The sequence below is a fragment of the Aphis gossypii genome, chromosome 1 (assembly GCF_020184175.1).
Source record: "Aphis gossypii isolate Hap1 chromosome 1, ASM2018417v2, whole genome shotgun sequence".
Classification (NCBI taxonomy): Eukaryota; Metazoa; Arthropoda; class Insecta; order Hemiptera; family Aphididae; genus Aphis; species Aphis gossypii.
Window position 1 is genome coordinate 33,957,062 of NC_065530.1, and position 16,073 is coordinate 33,973,134.

The following is a 16,073-nucleotide window of genomic DNA, read 5'->3' on the forward strand; positions in this document are numbered from 1 at the left end:
TATCTAAATATTACATTTTACATACCCAGATCACGATTTAAGATTAATAGATATTATATTAATTTAATATTTATCTATTCTAATATATTAATATTATGTCTGTACATAGCTAAATACTATGAATTTATGCCTAAATTCATACTTCATAGAAAAGAGATAAGAAATAAGAATTATGGCGGGCATGTATAATTGTGGTGGGCACAAGAGTAAAACAAATGTATGCTCAAAATTCAAATTGACTGAGTTTTATTTATTGTTTTTATCTTTTACAATTTAAAAATGGCTAAATCATGTTGTGTCCCGTTTTGTAATGAACTATTTAAAAGCAAATTTGGTATCCCAAAAGACAATAATTTAAAAATTGTATGGGAAAAATCGTTAAACTTAAAATTAAATCCCAGTTCGAGGGTTTGCGAGAACCATTTTGACAAAAATGATGTTATAAGAACATGGGAATCTGGGAAAGGATTTAGCAAATATACGGTACTGTATTATTACAATATTTTTTAAAATTACAATTACATTTTAGAAAATGTACAGTACTTAACATCATTATTTAAAACAATGTTTTGATTCATCTTAAGCTAAACAACTGTTGATAAACTGACAATGTTTTAAATTTTGCTTAAAGATATGTTTGAAAATACCAAAATTGAAACCGGGTGCTATTCCTAAACTTACAGTGGTAAACGAAATTAAGGAGGTTGTCCCAAATTCAGAAGTCTTAAATACTTCTACGCCTATCTTTAATCGTGGTTTTTGTCGTTGGATATCTTATCTATTTCATGCCTTATCAAATGTAAACAATAGTCTAATCATGGTTTGAACGTCTATCGTCTACCATAAATTTGTATCACAGTGTATAATGCACATGGCATATTCAATATTGGCATTCGGCAACTGAACTTACTACAAAAAAAAAAATAAACTAAATAGCCATGAATAAATCTAAAACGATGTAAGTATTGTTTAATTTATATAATTCATATTATATTTATTATATTATTAAATTTATTTAATTCAATCACTATAATATTATATGCACTATTTTATATTTATATGCAAATAAAAAAGATATATGTATATTTTTACAAAAATTTTGATAGGTATTTAAGATAATTATTACGTTAATTCTTAACTCAACTTTATTACAATGTAAAATATTGTATGTGTTTTAGTTTTTAATAATTATGTTTATGCGTATCTATTTACTCTAATAACTCATGTTTTTATTAATTTTGATTTACCAGTGATTATCTAGAAGAAAACTCAAATAGTGAAAATAAATTGAAACGAGCATGGCGAGATGAGGATGACACAAATTCCAAGTAAGTTGAACTTTTTATTATTATGACAAATTTAAAATTATATTGTTTTATTTTTTCTTATTTAGCAAAGAACAGAGAAAACTGTTAAAACAAAAGTATGTTGGAATTGTTGGTAAACCAAAATGGGCCAAAATCACTAAAGATCAGTCAAAAAAAGTATCACTAGATGATGAAGATGAAGATTTGGATTTGCTCAAAGTAAATATTATTAAAACATAACATATATTTGTATATAACCAATAGGTATTTAATTATAAATGAGCATAATTTAAAACTATTTCAGTACAGTGGTAATTTAGCTCGTACAAAAAAAGGAGTAAATTTGGCTAAAGGTTTGATTGGTATAAAAAAATTACACAATTTAAATTTGTCCACATCATCTTGTGGAAAAATTGTTAAGTCAGTAGAATTCCATCCTACATCCAGTTTAGCATTAATTGCTGGTATATCAGGAAGAGCTTCAATTGTACAGGTATGATTTTAAAATTGATTCTTTTGATTATAAATATATAAGATTTTTGTTTACAGGTTGATGGATTTAAAAATGAAAAATTACAATCTATTAAATTTCAAAAATTTGCTATTGACTGTGCACATTTTACTGTTGATGGAAAACAATTTGTAGCTGGTTCTAGGACACAAAGAAATTTTTATTGCTATGATTTAATGGAAGGAAGGTCAATGTTTGTTCCTGTTCACCATAATATTGGACAAACAAGAATGGATGTGAGTAGTTGATAGTTTTTAGTTATTTTTTATTACCTATCGTTTGATTTCTTACACAAATTAAAATTTTGATAGAACTTTTGTATGTCACCTGATGGAAAATTAATAGCTTCTTGTGGCAAGTTTGGTGAAATTCACTTGTTTACTGCTAAAAGCAAAGAATGGATAACCACATTGAAGATGAATGGTGCAGCAAATGCCCTTACTTTTACCAATGATGGGAAGAGAATGTATTCCTTTGGAGGTAAATAAATTTTAATAATAGTATATTATCTAAGTATGGACAGGAATATTGGATATTAAAAGTGAATAAGTTCTCAGCTCATTAATTCAGACCAAAACATAAGATAGTATCTTTATACTATTGTTACAGGTAGTTATTTAAATTGTTTAGTATTAATAATATATAAATCTAGCTTCCTATCCAAAATAATATTAATATTAAATTATTTATAGAAAATGGTGAAATTTATGAATGGGATATGAATAGTCGAACGTGTATAAAGAAATTTATGGATGATGGCTGTCTCCAAGGAACTAGCTTAGCACTATCAGGAGACAATCAGTATTTGGCAGCTGGCTCATCATCGGGTGTTGTTAATTTATATAAATTACCATGTGATGTAAATCCAAAGCCAGATAAAACCATTTTAAACTTGGTGACGACTGTTTCAAAATTAAGCTTCAACAAAAATTCAGATATTTTAGCTATGGTTTCTAATCAAAAGAACGATGCTATTAAATTGGTAATATTAACAGTTTTTTACATTATTATTTCATGTTCTTTAGACACCTAGTTTCCTAATGTATGATCATGTATAATTACTTTGTTTCAGTTGCATGTTCCATCCAAAACAGTGTTTTCTAATTTCCCTACAACATCCGATAACGTTGGAAAAATTAATTGTGTAGATTTTTCACCCAACAGTGGATACCTTGGTTTAGCAAATAATAAATCAGAAGCTTTACTATATAGGTAATTACAACCATTAGTAATATTGTAAGAGTTTTTATATCATTGATCTGCCTCTATTATTCTATTTTTAAAATATTAACTTAATTAACAAAGGTTTTGCTTTGAAAAACTTACAATTTATAATGTATACACAATGCATTATGACTGTGTATACATTGTATTGAGAAAATATTCTTAAATTAATGAAAAAATCATAATAGCCAACATTAAATTATTATAACCTTAATAATAAATAACTGTTAACATAATAGATATTGTAAACTGCTTTAGATGTTTGGCAAAAAAGAGGTGATCTTTATTATATATGAGGTTGTCTTCCTATAGAATTTATAATCAATATATAATAATATGTGTAAGGGTTGGTTTGAACTCTTTGACTTGGTTAAGTTGACCATACAGTTTGCACTCTTAAATTAGAGTGAATCAACGTTTAGATTATAGTGAACACGTTCAATACAGTGCATGTTTTAAACCTCCTTATTTTGACACATTCCTATCGTCTATGTTGATTACATACAATTTATACTTCACTCAATTGTTTAAAAATGAATAAATTTCATAATTTTTATTTAAATATGTGTGTTTAATATAAATACGACCCATAAACAGATAATATTTATTTTTATGTTACAGATTGACACATTTCGAAAACTACTAGGACCACGTTAAGTAGCTCAGCTGTTACATAAATATACTGAAAGATCAATATTTACAAAATCACAGTTGTTGTTTCCAAGGATTTGATTTTGTATGTTAACATTTTTAAAAATAAATGAAGGAAATAATAATGAAAATGGTGGTTTTTCCTCAAGAATGTGATTATATTATAATATATAAGTGCCATAAGTAGAGTATTTTTGTTTTAAAAACAACCACTACCCATTCAATGTATAATATATGTATATATGTATATATGCACTTTTTCTCTCAGCCTCCAGGAATATAAGTAATGAAACTTAACATAAAAACTTGAAAATCGATACTATTGGTCAACTAATCAAAATCTACTACATCAATTGATTTCATGTAAATGCCCCAACACCATTCTAAAATCCTTTATTCCTCTCATCTATTGTCACATAATATTCCTGTTAACCCTCCAAGTCACCTTAAAAGACTCAAGCAATAACTCAATTAACCGGTATAATAATAAACAAATGCATGTCTGAAAAGTTTTATCAATGGATAGTTTTCCTCATTGTGCATTTTTTCTTTCTTTAAGTTATAGATTATTATAATTTACATGATATAAATTATTCAAAAGTTATTATGTTAAAGTAAAAATTAGAAAAGTTAAATATTTAAAAATGTTTTTCCATTAAAAATAAATAAAAATAAACAATGTTCTCTATATACTATGAAAATATATGTCGGTCTTACAATATTGTTTCAAGACACTGGTTTTTATTTGAGCAAATCTATTTTTCTTCTTTTCAATATAAAACCCTATCATGGGTTCCATATTTAATGCAACATGTTAGGTTGACCATTAAAGTTTTTTCAGTCTGATTAGCGTCCTTTTAATCTCTCAGAACATTTAACAGTTTAATGCCCATAATTATTTTAATGTATTGTTATATTTTATGTCCTATTTGAAAACTTTTTGATAAAAATAAATCATATTTTTCTTTTAGAAACATGCACACATTAATTACTTAATAACAATGTATTGAAAAATATCTAGATTATCGGACATCCTTAATCCTGAATATTATAATATAGAAAAATGAAAACATTTTATAATTAACTAGAAATTATTTTTACAACATTTAATGATTAATTTTAAATTTTTTATCACATAGAAAAATAAATATAAATACCAAATGTAAACACTGACAAAGTACGATAATTTATTATGTTACATAATATATAAGTTTATAGATTTTAAAACTACAAAAATCACATAAAAAGGCTCAATATAAATGAATATACGTATATATACATAAAAAAAACATCTATTATATCAAATGATCACAGTTAATTTTAAAATTTGATTATAAAAGAAAAGTTAGGAAAATTATACTCTGAACGACATAAATTATACTTGGCAGATAACTTATACGCAGGTGTGACTTAACAACTGCTGATGATAATTAGTCCTTATGCAAATACATTTTTATTTTGAAGATATTACTTATGTATTAAACAATTTAATATGTAAATGTAAAACTAAAATCTATTCAAGAAAAAAATGTATGGGACGGTTAAATTAAAAAGATAACAAGTTGAATTTGTTAAAATGTTTTAAAAATACTAAATCTATAATGAAAAAATCTATATTTCATACACATTATCCTTAAACTATGTCTTATTTATTAAAACTTCATTCCTAAGCTACTACCAAGTGCACTCTCCCATTGCAAGTTATCCCACCTAACTGAACCACAACTGTTACATATGTAAAATACACGATTTTGGTCATTAAACATATCGGCTGATAATGGTTTCACCTGAAATGTTACAATTAAAACAATTATTATCACTATTTTTTGTCATATATCTATGTAAATAGTTTATTTAGTATTTACATCAATCATTGAATTTCCATCAGTATAACCACTTATAAGTTTACTATGAGGATCATCAGGCTTAGATGAATTAAATGAATTATTGGTCAAACATTTTGCATTAATTGGAGCACTTGTTCCTTCATCTTCTGAGTCATCTTCGTCCTCATAATAATCATTGTCTTCAAAATCTTCATCAATAGAAGGAGGTCTGTATCTAACAGCTTTTTGATTTTGTATTAATTTAACAGCATCATAAATTTTTTTCATAACCAAGCTGCTAACAATTTCATAACTGTCACTATTACAAATCTAAAACAATACAAATATAAGAAAATAAAAGTTTTGGAAATGAGGGTATAAAGCACATTGTTATTAATTGCGTAATAATAATTTATGTAATTAGTATTAAAAGTTCAATATAAACATAACTACATACAGGTATACAAGTCATAGATAAATGAATTTTAATATATATTACTAAAATTAAAAGCTTAATTTATTTAGATTATTACAATACTGAATAAATATAATTATATCAGTATTAAAAATGATTTTACAATATTTAAATGTAATATTCTGTTATCAGCGGACATACATGGGCAGGAATCATCGACCTGCAGACTACAAACATAATTTTCATAACCATGAACATTTAATCAAGCATTTTAAATTTATAAAACATCCCATTATGTTTTAGTACAACAGTAATTATGAACGTATAACATACTCTGCCACAATTTTTGTTAAGGTTATTAATAATAGTTTTAAATTTGTACATCACTAAAGAATTATTCCAATGTTTTCAATGTACATGGCACCATTACAAAAATTAAAATCATTTTTAATACAATATTGTAGGTTATGCTGGTTATAAAGTGTTGACAACAATAAGCAAACATTTTTATTCATATGATGCTTATTAAAGAATATAATTGTAAATATTAGATATTTGTTAAGAGTTTGAAACTGTTATAAAAACAATGTCAAACAGTAAATTGTAATATTGCATCATGTTAACATGTCCATTAAATAGTAACACAAAGAATTTCAAAATATTATACAATTTTAATGTTACATTAATTTAATTTTTATAATGTTTTATTTGTATTTATTGTATTATATTTGTATCAATGTTAGTTAGATTTTAAACAAAACATTTAATACACTTTTCATGTGTTTTAAAGGGATGGAGTGGCCGAGCATTCTAAGGCGTTGCTTGCGATGCGCACTGTCGCCAGTTTGAACCTCGGTCACGGGCGGCACCACTTTTCGGGTAGTCACGGTATCTGGAGAGAGAGAGGCCACCATCCTACCACATGGCATGGCAGAAACCTACGGGTGCCCACTAGAAATTCTGCTAAATAGACATCTGAACTAGGCCTTAGTACCTACTCCGGAACATTCGCACGAAAAAAATAAAAATAAATGTTTAAAAAATTCTACATTTTTAATTATTATTCTTCTAAAATAAGATCTAACTTCTACCTAAAATGATTGAAAATTTCTATATTTGTTTAAATATTTATACTAATAATTAAAATATTTACTTGACAACGGCTATTCAGATCTTCTTTTTTAACAACAATTTTGAAAAAATTCAATACTTCTTGTACTTGGTCATCCAAATTATGATTTTGAACACAATAACATTGGCCAGCATGTAATTCTTCTGCTACCTAAGAAAAAAAATTAATTCTTAATTATACTCTTTTCATATAAGACATTATTAACTTCACCTTTGAAAATGCATATCCAAAAGCAATGAAATGTAAATTTTTTGTTTTGATTAAGTTAATTATGTAATGGCAATCGTTTATTTTTGATCTTTCAACAATGGACGTATCAATACCACATTTGCGTAAACGTTCAGCTAACTTTTCTAATGTGTACGGTACTAATAATTTGAAATGCTTAACACTAGAAACATGAGTATGAGGAGAGTTAGTTTTCATATTCGTTTTTGGCACTTTCTAAAATTAAAAATATATAAATACAATAGTTAATAAACACAATACATTTTTAATAGTAAAACGTATTTACTATTTTTATTACATACATATTTATGTTTTTTGTGCTTTGGTTTTGGTTTTGTCATATCCGGATGGTCATTATTTGATATTTTTTGACATATTTCGTTAAATGGTATGTTACAGGTTTTACACATTGTTTTGAATAAATTGTAAATTTCTAATAGACAATAAGCATCCAGAGCTGAAAATTAAATTAACTGAATTAAAATATTATACTTAATTTTTACTTATATGACAATTTTTAAATAATATGCTATCTTAATTCTACATTGATATAAAATTCTTGAAGGAGCACAAAAAAATATCTTTACATTTCTTTTAAATGTTAAATTAGTATAGCTATGGTTATACGAAATAATTTGGTGAAAATTCAATGTAAAACATATTATTACTTTAAGAAATATTAAGAAATTTAGAATAGCCGTGTGACGTCATTGTTATTGTCTAACTCATACATGTTAAAGTTCCTCGCTTCACATAACAATTTACGTACCTAAAAATTTTATTTTTGAAATTTATTTTACATATAAATGTGTGATTTTATGTGCTTAAAATGATAAAAGTATCAGAATTTCAATATAAAGTTTAGTTTTTTAAATATTAAAATTCTTAAAAAAGATATTTTACGACGCGTAATGAATTGCCATAAATTGCCATGATGTGTTGCTTGACAGAAATACCTCTTATAATATTTTTAATATTTAAAAAACTAAACATTACATTGACAACATACAATTTTAATCTTATATTCCAAGACAATTAGTTAAAAAAAAAAAATATGTTGTATTAAAGCAGTGCTTCTCAACCTGGGGACCTCGACTAAAGGACTGGGGGGCCTTGAAATATTTATTTCATTTAAAATATTTTTGATTATTTAGTTATTTTCTTTACATTTTAATAATTTATTTGTGTGAAATAGTGCATGTAAATTTAGTATGTTATTAAGAAAAAATAATTAATAATATTGATTGAGGAGGGGCCTTGACAGTTTTATATTAAATTTAGAGGGCTCTATAACAAAAAAGGTTGAGAAACACTGCTATAAAGAACTTCAAATGAGTAATTAGTAGTTAAAGTTTAGATGAGTAAAGTAGTGGCACAAGGATACTAGACTATTAAGTTTTGATTGACCACTTTCCTCACATATAATCTTTATATATTTAGAACTCAAAAGCTAATATCCAATTACATAAAAGATGCATTTGAATATGACAAAATATGCAATTATATGCATATACATTTCAAATTTGTTAAGTAACTGGTTTGTCTTATGAGTATAAATATTAAAAATTAAATATACCTTAAAATGTATTAATTTTTTGTAATAGATAAAATTACAAATAAGTATAATAAAAACATAAAAAAAAAGAAAAAAATTATTTTTATGACTTCAATTTATGTATCTAAATAAATAATAAAGAAATTATGAATATTTTAAGTTTAAAAATCCAATCAGTACACTTACCAGCATATTTAATTTGATTTGATCGTAATGGTATTTTTTCCCAATTTGAAAACTGTTCGGTTTTATTAAGCGGTCTTCCAAAACATAATTTCACTAAATCCGAAAGACTATTATAGGGTGTGTCTTCATTCGGATCTAAAAAATAAATAAAACAATGAAATAAACTAAGTTTTAGTATTTTTTAATCAAATTTAATATAAATGTGTTTACTAAAATGTTAATATACTATTTATTTTTTCTCTCTGATCCATGTGCAACATTTCAAAATTGTTTTCAGGAGAACCATAAACCAACCTTGAGTTTTTACCACCTTTAGTAAGAGTGAATCACCTACTGTCAAACTTAAAAGGACGTCATACCTGCATATGTTATCTTCGTCTTACAACATGTACGACATAATAAATTTTCATTCACCAGTTTCAATAGTATGATTTTAGTTTATGAGCTAATAACCCTAAAAAATCTACTAGGCATATTATGGACAAATATTATGTCTTTAGACCTAAAATATACAAAACCACGTACTATTAAAATGTACATAATTATTACTAGGACTCAGATTTTAAAGCATAATAAGCAATAAAATAAAGCACACAATTGTTTTAAAAAAGCAAGAGGTTTTAAATTATATCACTGAATCTTCAATTTTGAAATGGTCAGTATAGATGTTTGGGGCATAGACATACTGACCGTATAAGTACTGCAGGCTAATATGTAGATTGATAATATAGACGTTACAAATATTTAATAAATAACCCGATAACGAAAACAATAATAATCTAATATAACCATTTAATCTGCATTCTGGGTTTTTCCATTCCTTATTAATTATTTATTATTTATTTTATTACAATAGTATGATAATTAATAAACATTTAAAAAATCAACAGCTGGAATAATTGAAAAAAATGAAAATTCAATTAGTTTATTTAGAATCAGAATGACGTGAAACCAATTAATGTATAAAAATTAAATTTCTATTTCAGGAATAAAAAAAGAAGCATATGCTTAAAAATCCGAGTCCTAATTATTACTATTGTTATGAAATGAATTTTTATCTTAGTTAGCATAAATTTCAGTGAAGCAAAAATTACATGCATATGCATGAACTTATGAGTCTAAGTCATAAGTGTGTAAAACAGAAACAACACATGCATGTGCAACATTCTCTTAAAGTTAAAGTTATATGACCTTTCTAAGAGAAAAATAAAGAATGTTTTAAAATTGAGGTTTTTTTATATGTTCATAACTTACATAAAAATTGAAATAAAATGAAAAAAGCCAATACACATTCACAAATAGTTTTTTTAAGCTCCAATTTTTAGAATTGGAAATTTTCTGAACACAAGTTTCATATAGAGTGGGTGAAACAGAGAAAAAATAGTGAGCTGATATCCTCTTAAAAATATGTATAAAATTGTAGAACTTTAAAAAAGTTATAAATACTTTGAAAAGGAAGCTGAAAATTCCACTTAGTTTCTAGTTCTTTCCATAGCAACTTTATATCAATAAATCCAGGCCCATGAAGTTGTATATTATCAATTGGTAATGAAGATCTAATCATTGATGCATCTCCTTTCCATTCAAAACCTAATTAGTTTGAAACAATAATCAATAAATCAATAATTTATAACTAACAAACATTTAAACTCGTTGAATCTTTAGTCATGAAAATACAAAAATGAATTATATGTATTCATATTCCATCTTGACTTAACAATAATAATAAAAATAATATGAAAATATTTATAATTATTTAATGCATACTTGCCTAATTTTAATATATTTATATTACAGAATATGTTCATGGAAAATTCTTGCCAATGAAGCCTATAATTTTCAGCTGGCTGCAGTTGAGGTAAATGAAATATGTAAACTGAGTCAATAGTGGCTAGCTGAATGGAAGCTAAATCACTTTTATCACTTGTAAATTCTGGTTTCCATTCACAGTCCAAACCCAAAATATCCAAATGAGCATCAAATAACTCAATATTAATTTTATCTAAAAATTCATTAAATTTTGATGCACAATCAATTATATGTATTTGCTTATCAGGTAATGTTAAATCATGATATTCTGTAGTATTGTATTCTTCAGTTGGTATTGGTCTATCAATTCCAGCACTCCTATCAATTAAATATTAATAAATTATTAAAACACACATATTATTGTATAATGTAAACTTACGCGTTTTCACAGAAAAGTAATTCTTGTTGTATAGTTGGTGGCAATAATGAAGGGTCAATAGCGAATAACTGGGCAAAATAAATACATTCTTGAATATCTCCAAAATTTTCTAACATTTTGACAACTTCCAACATCATTGTCTCATCATCACCAATTGATTCTAATGCCATTTCTCTCCATGCATGGATACCTTTAAAATAAAAATTATGATAATTTTGTTTGGACATACACCCGTATTTAAGATTTACCAGTAGCACCAGATTGATAACGACGAAACAAATACACTAAAGCTCCTTTCTTTTTTTGTCTAGTTATATTAGGCGCCAATTCGTTGGAAATGTTATATTTTTTCATTATCCGTGTTAGATTTGTTTTGATTTGATTTTTATTAGAAAAATTATTATTTGATTGTGTAACATTTAAACGACTAAAATGATATTTTACAATTATTAATGATATTAAATATAAATAAACATTAAATAATTAATATTCCTACTTGGCTAAGTAATATAAACAATCGTCATTTTCTACTAATAAATCATCAAGATATTTCACTAAAGCTGTTTGTTGAAATTTTGAAGTGACTAAAAATTCTTCTGTCACACATACCAAATTCATGAAAAACAAGGGTAGTAAAAAATCTTCTACAGTAAATCTGTCTTGTATATTCAAACACATACTAGCATAACATGCCTGTAAATTAAATTTTAAATTTTAAATACTGTTAAAACAAATTAAGTAATATTTTAATTATTAAATATTAATAATTTGCCTCTTTAAATTTTTTTTGTTTAATCGATTCTCTGATTAATTCTTCCATATAATCCAAATGTGTATTACACTTGTAAATTTTAACAATGGTGTTCATTGTGTTAAGGCTTATTTTCTTCTCGAGTACCATTTTAAATGCTCGAATTTTCAATTCATCAGTTAAAAAATGTTCGTATTCACTTTCATTACATTTTATCCATTTATAAAATTCTTCTGTTACTGTAATCCATTAGATTGTTTTAATATAATACACTTGGTAATTTAAAATCAATAGTGAATTTACTTACTCGAAAGAGACATTGTATTAGCTTTACCCTTGAGTCTATCTTCTGATATGACATTTATCAATTGTAATAGGGAGGCGTACGGATTAGGACTGAATTTAAAAAAACTTCTCAACGTATCAGTTAAAACTTTACTTTGTTTCCCTGTAAACAATGGCAATTAAATTAAACATATAAAATTGTGTCAACTAAAGTGTAATTGTACAGAAACACTAGAATTCAGATTTTTATATAAAAACATATTTTTAATATGCATATGATGTTTGATAAGAGTAAAGAAGTGTTTGAGCTTTATAACCTGTAGAATCTATCAAAAAGAGTTTTTTTTGCACATTAGTGTATATTTTAATTTATTACAGAATATTTAAACATATTTCCACTATTTTGGACTATATTATACAAAATATTTTTGAGTTTTTAACATAATGCTACAACTTTGAAAAAAAAATAAAGAAGTTAAATTAATAGTACAAATTTTTAACATTATGTCGTCTGAAGGCAATAACGTAAAATTTCTTCAAGATTTATTTCCTAGTATGGCCACAAACCTGAGCAACGCTCCTATAACATCTATGAATATTAAGAGATCAGTTTAGCATACATAAAACAATAATCACGGACTGCCGTACTAACTTAACTCAAGAAAATTTGAAAATATATAATATATCGTACATTCTTTTAAGAATATTGTAAAATACTAATTTTTTTCTGATATTAATGTATTGCAAATAAGTAATCATAATTATATTGCATGTTTAAATAAAATAGGTAATAAATAATATATTATTAATAATATTACTTTTTTTTTTTTTTGCTTATGAAATTATAAATTATGGATAAATTAATTAATTACAATCAGTTTTTTTTTAGAAAATTTTGAGAAAATTTTATCAATTTTTGCTACATAGACTAGAGATATCAATGAGAAATAAGCCTCTTATAGTATTATGTTGAATGTACTTACAAGTGGCCCAAATACTTTGAATATGCTTAGCAACACGATCTACGTCCGGCTCAGCTTTCTGGACAGGTTCAAAACAGGTGACTGGAGGGACATTAATGTTTGGTGCAGTCGAAGTGCCACTGATGCCGTGATTACTGAAGCTCAATTGCGCGACACTGAGCACCTTTCGTGGAGATTGGTTTGCTGATGACCCAGAGACCCAAGAATTGGCACCGTCAGTCGGCGCATTGAAACCGTTGTCATTCCAGCGCCCGGCCATGATCAGTGCACGTTTTGATGTAAATATGCACCAGTGTCAAGACGAAAGTTTGCACATAACCATTTTTAACGACTTGACGAGTTGACGACGACGACGACGACGACGACTGCAGCTGACAACTGTAACCAAATAACCGTTGGTCATAAACGAAAGGTGTACCGCATTATCTCAACACTATCGGAAATTTTTTATAAAATTCAAACGGGAAGGTAACGTTTTTGCCATATTGGAACGTTCACGACGAACAGACTAATTTAGCAGCAGCTGTAACAGAAAAATCTAGTAACTGCAGCTGGTACATACCGGACAACCGACTCCACAGATCAGAGTGATGAGAAACGACCAAACTATAAAACTATTTAACTATACTGCTGAAGTGCTAACCATTGTTCTGTACGCTGTATGTATCACAGAATAGATTTTGATACAACAGATATTCCAATAAACGAACTCAGCTCTGAGATAATATCGCAAAATAATTATTATTGTTATTATTATTATTATTATGTAGTGATTGTTCGTACCTTATCTAATGTTCGTACATTTTTAGTCTGTGATAGGCACAGATATATTTTTATATATCTATTCTGTGGTGATAGGTATACTGATAATGATATTAATAAATCCATATCAGAAATAATAATTATTTTCGTTCAATTTTTCGGAAATATCAAATATTGTTGTATATTTTATTTTGCTTGTGCAAAATAACTATGTAGATTGTAGACTGCAACAATAATTTTTTTTTATGTTATCCAGGTACATAACGTGTGAATAATTTTTAATCCTAGAAAGGTACCTATTTAATTTAGTTGTTTGTTAATTATCTTCAACAAAATATGTAAAATGTATGTAACCTATGGGCTATATGCCAATATGTAGGTATCTATGTATATAAATTATAAATACCTATGTGATAAAAGACTGAATTTAAATCAAATATTAATTTGGACTTTTTTGTCCGGGGACTTTTTAAAAAAAAAGTTTAATTGAACTTTTACGACCACATATTATATAGTTTCAAAAAACTAGTAAAAATTGTAAATAATATTTTGGTATAATAACTAAAAATAATTCATTATAATAAAAAAAAGCGGGCAAGTGAGTACCGCTCTGCTGTACATTAGGTGCCGTATGGATCATTATTATATATTATAGGAGTGTTAAATTTGAATCCAATGATAGTTATCATTGTATACGAAAAACGATTCTGAACGAAGATGATTTGTCAGCCTAAGATATAATTTCTAGTGGTTGGTGAAAAAGGTGGTTTATGTTTTAATGGCCTGAATACAACAAAATTTAAGTTCTTTTATAATAATTGTAAGCTAAACTTATGAAAAACCTTGTATTAAATTTTCAACTCTTAGCTACTTATACAAAAATTTTTATGAAATATACCTACAAAATAATTTGCAAGTATTCATAGTTTTGACAAATTTTTGTCAATATTTGAACTTCAAATGCTAATAAAAAAAAATTGTGCCTATGTATTCTTATAATTTTTTAATCACTATAATAATAACTTATGAGGAACTTTGTATTAAATTTTCAAGTATTTTGATAGGGCCAAAAAAATTTTATTGACACTTCAAAAATATTTTTTTCAGAAAAATTGAAAATTTCAGTTGTCTATAAATAGCTCAAAAAAAGTCAAAATATTTTGAAATTTAAATCACGTAAAGAAAACGCGAATCTTAATAACTGGTAAAATTTTCATGCATCTACGACTTATACTTTTTGAATAATAACAAATATTTAAAATCGTTTGAGGATAAATCGTTATCGTTACGCAATTTCATAAAAATTTAAAATTCAAACACTCATAAAAATTTTTTGTCTGAATCCGGTAGAGTTTTTTTTACAGATATTTGAAGAAAAATTTATGGAGAACCTTGTACCAAATTTTCAAAACTTAGTTATAAAAGAAAAAAATTTTATGATTTTTCAACTTCAAAATTACTTGCAAATTTTCGCGTTTTCGACAGATTTCGTAAAAATTAGAACTATAAACGCTTATAAAAAAAGATTGTGATTAATGATTTTTAATTTTTTTTAGCTATATTAAAAACAACTCATAAGGAACCTTGTATTAAATTTTCAAAACTTTTTGGTCATCCAACAATTATTTATCGACACTTTAAAAAAAATTTCTCAAAAAAATCGAAAATTTCAGTGGTCTATAAATAACTCAAAAAAAGTCAAATTTTTTTGAAAATTTAACTATATAGGGATATCACTGACATTAACATTTGGTGAAAATTTCAAGTATTTTCAGTGATTAGTTTTTGAATTACAACCATAAAAAAAAATCGATTTGGTCGAAAACTGGTTTTGCGTAAAAATTCCCGTTTTTCCGTCATTTTTTTTTTGGTTTTTCCCGGCGCTTTTGAAAACTATTGGAAATTTTTTACTTTTGACCCCCCTAAGTACAAACTACATTCACTTTCCTATCCGAAACAGGGTCCACTTTTTAAAATCGGAGCACTTTTACTGCTCCAAAACGTGGTGACAGACACAAAAAAAAAAAATAAAAAAAAAAAAAAAAACACACACATCATTGTAAAATCAA

General features: G+C 26.1%; 3 protein-coding genes across 4 annotated transcripts; 2 read left to right on the plus strand and 1 right to left on the minus strand.

Moving 5' to 3' along the window:
* Positions 1–279: 279 nt before the first annotated feature.
* Positions 280–933, plus strand: LOC126550733 (uncharacterized). Its single transcript, XM_050202815.1, has 2 exons — positions 280–483; positions 632–933. The coding sequence occupies exons 1-2, from the start codon at positions 280–282 to the stop codon at positions 824–826; spliced, it is 399 nt and encodes a 132-aa protein (XP_050058772.1). The 3' UTR covers positions 827–933.
* On the plus strand, positions 806–6,743 carry LOC114123405 (U3 small nucleolar RNA-associated protein 18 homolog). 2 transcript variants are annotated; one of them, XR_007603463.1, is made up of 10 exons: positions 806–958; positions 1,251–1,328; positions 1,394–1,526; positions 1,612–1,800; positions 1,857–2,054; positions 2,130–2,298; positions 2,511–2,800; positions 2,891–3,030; positions 3,664–3,778; positions 6,725–6,743. XR_007603463.1 is itself a non-coding variant. In XM_027986360.2 (9 exons), exons 1-9 carry the CDS (start codon positions 939–941, stop codon positions 3,686–3,688), a joined length of 1,242 nt encoding a protein of 413 aa, XP_027842161.2. In that variant the 5' UTR covers positions 806–938; the 3' UTR covers positions 3,689–3,824. The 2 variants fall into 2 exon arrangements, 1 of the variants encoding a protein (XP_027842161.2); XM_027986360.2 differs by lacking the exon at positions 6,725–6,743 and having other exon boundaries at positions 3,664–3,824.
* Positions 4,857–14,006, minus strand: LOC114123407 (exonuclease mut-7 homolog). Its single transcript, XM_027986362.2, has 15 exons — positions 13,805–14,006; positions 13,243–13,620; positions 12,282–12,422; positions 11,996–12,213; positions 11,720–11,916; positions 11,472–11,650; positions 11,224–11,413; positions 10,807–11,162; positions 10,482–10,625; positions 9,036–9,170; positions 7,597–7,751; positions 7,277–7,510; positions 7,088–7,216; positions 5,559–5,849; positions 4,857–5,480 (listed from the first exon to the last, which is right to left on the minus strand). The coding sequence occupies exons 2-15, from the start codon at positions 13,499–13,501 to the stop codon at positions 5,346–5,348; spliced, it is 2,763 nt and encodes a 920-aa protein (XP_027842163.1). The 5' UTR covers positions 13,502–13,620; positions 13,805–14,006; the 3' UTR covers positions 4,857–5,345.
* Between the last annotated feature and the right edge of the window lie 2,067 nt (positions 14,007–16,073).